Source organism: Orycteropus afer, unplaced genomic scaffold (genome assembly GCF_000298275.1).
Source record: "Orycteropus afer afer isolate SDZICR_OR568_19922 unplaced genomic scaffold, OryAfe1.0 scaffold00003, whole genome shotgun sequence".
NCBI classification, from domain to species: domain Eukaryota; kingdom Metazoa; phylum Chordata; class Mammalia; order Tubulidentata; family Orycteropodidae; genus Orycteropus; species Orycteropus afer.
In genome coordinates this window covers 25766253-25768279 of record NW_006921590.1, presented here as the reverse complement: position 1 = coordinate 25768279, position 2027 = coordinate 25766253, and the positions used below count along the sequence as shown (strand labels likewise).

Below are 2027 nucleotides of genomic sequence, written 5' to 3'. Positions count from 1 at the left end.
AGAGAACAATCATGGGAGAATAGAAGGGCTGCTTATGCACAGGGAGATAGCTCAGGGGGCAGGAGTGCACGGAGGGATGGACATAGGGAAGCAGTAACTATCGGGAGGAAGTGGGAGGGGAGCTGTTGCATTGTGGTAAATTGTGGTCAATATCATGAGACAAAGTGTATATAACTGCTGTATGGAAAGTGAATTTGCTCTGTAAATTTTCACCCAAAATACAATAAAAAAATAATAAAATAAAATAAATAAAAATATTGAGTGTGAAGAGAGATGTATGCATGTAACTAAAATTCAATCCAAAACCCAACATTGGTTTTCTCAAACTGCAGTAAGGGACTTCAACAACGGCAAGAAGATTTCTCCTGAGAAGCAGAAATACTATCATTTTTGCTCTTATACTCTAAAGGTCACTGCACAGTCCAGGGCAAATAACAGCTGCTCAATAAAATAAAAATGAAAGAACTCATTTCTCTGAACATAACTTTGGGATTTTGTTTGGTTAGATATGATTGTTTTTTAGAGGGTTCGGGGAGGGATGTTAGAGAGGGAAGATGAAAGGCAAATTGGGAAAGATCTACAGGGATGAAAAAAAACTCAGTAAACAACCTAAAAATGAACAACCACAAGATGCACTGAAAGGACTGGGCAGACAAGAAACTGCCCTCGCTGGACCTAATTTTGACAGTTTTTTTCCTTACTTCGGAGACCCCAGAACAAGAACAGGAATAAATACCCTTAAGAAAATTCCAAGCCACATACTGTTGTGTTTACCTTTTCCTAGTCAGAAAAAAAAGGTAACTTTCTAATCGACCCCCTTCAAAAGAACGAAATGACTACATCTTCCATATTGCTTGTCTTCCAAAGCCCAGAATGACTTTTGTTGATTTGCATACAATAATTATTTAGTTAATTAACAAGGTTCTAAGCTGGTCTTTTCAACCCTTAACAAGCTGAAAATTATATAAGATTCCCCTTCAAAGGAAAAGAAATCTTCCCCAAATAGGATCTGATTGCTCATAACAACACAGTGAATGCAATTTTCCACATGGCTGCTGCATTGAGATTTAAACTGGGCCCATGAGAAGGAAAGAGAAATTCTTTTTGTGCATAAGCTCAGAAATTGAGAAATCTTACATGCATCTAGCATTAAAAACACAATTTTTTAAATTTACCCATTTCCTTAAAGTCAATACTGTTAGTAAAAATTTGTAAAAGTTGGAAAGATAAAAAAAAAAAAAAAAATTAAAGAAAAGCTGTACATTTCCCACATCCATGGAAGATAATTTTTAAATAAAAGTTCAGTATTTAGGGTTACAAATGCTTTATTTAATCATTTATCGAAATTTAATCTTATAGTTAGTATATTAAGAATTTTCCCTTGTGTTTCAGGAAGAAAAATCCAAACCAACCAATTAATCTAGTAATGAAGGGAGTTCTGAAAAATCATTTTAGTGGAATATATCACATTTCAAATCAAAAAGGCCTGCTTTTGCTGGTCACATAGTGACTCATTTGTCAAAAGGATAAAGCGGGTGGATGTAGTTAAGGAAAAGAGCCTAAAAACAAAGTGCAGTATTCTTGCAGGACTGAAGAATCATCTGGACCAGCCTGCAATCTACTCACCAGATGTCTGACTTGGTGTCATAGCCTTGGTGTTTCAGAGCTTCCGGACTCATGTAATGGGGAGTTCCAGTTAAAGTTGTGGCCAGGTCACAGGATCCCATTAAGAGTCGAGAAACTCCAAAATCCCCTGAATACAGTAATTAATTTGTATGAGAACTTTTAAACAACAGAAATCATCACTGGAAATGAACCAATTGTCTAATTTAACCATTTTATATGCAATGATTCATACCATGTTAAAGGTAAAGAAAAAAAAGTATTACATTCTAAATTATACAATGCTAGTAAACAGCTTTAAAACATAAGGCTTATTTATAGGATGAGGAAGGCTATAGCCAGGCAAATGAAATATGTAAGCTAAGAGGGAGCTCTGGTAGCATAGTGGCTAAGACACTTGCCTG

General features: G+C 35.6%; 1 protein-coding gene across 1 annotated transcript in view; it reads right to left on the bottom strand.

The window, feature by feature from the left end:
• Window positions 1-2027, bottom strand: part of NEK11 (NIMA related kinase 11) — a 576822-nt gene that overhangs the window by 382333 nt on the left and 192462 nt on the right. Inside the window, exon 5 of the mRNA XM_007937422.1 lies at window positions 1627-1753. Coding sequence (XP_007935613.1) covers window positions 1627-1753 — 127 coding nt within the window. The remainder of the gene's footprint in view (window positions 1-1626; window positions 1754-2027) is intronic.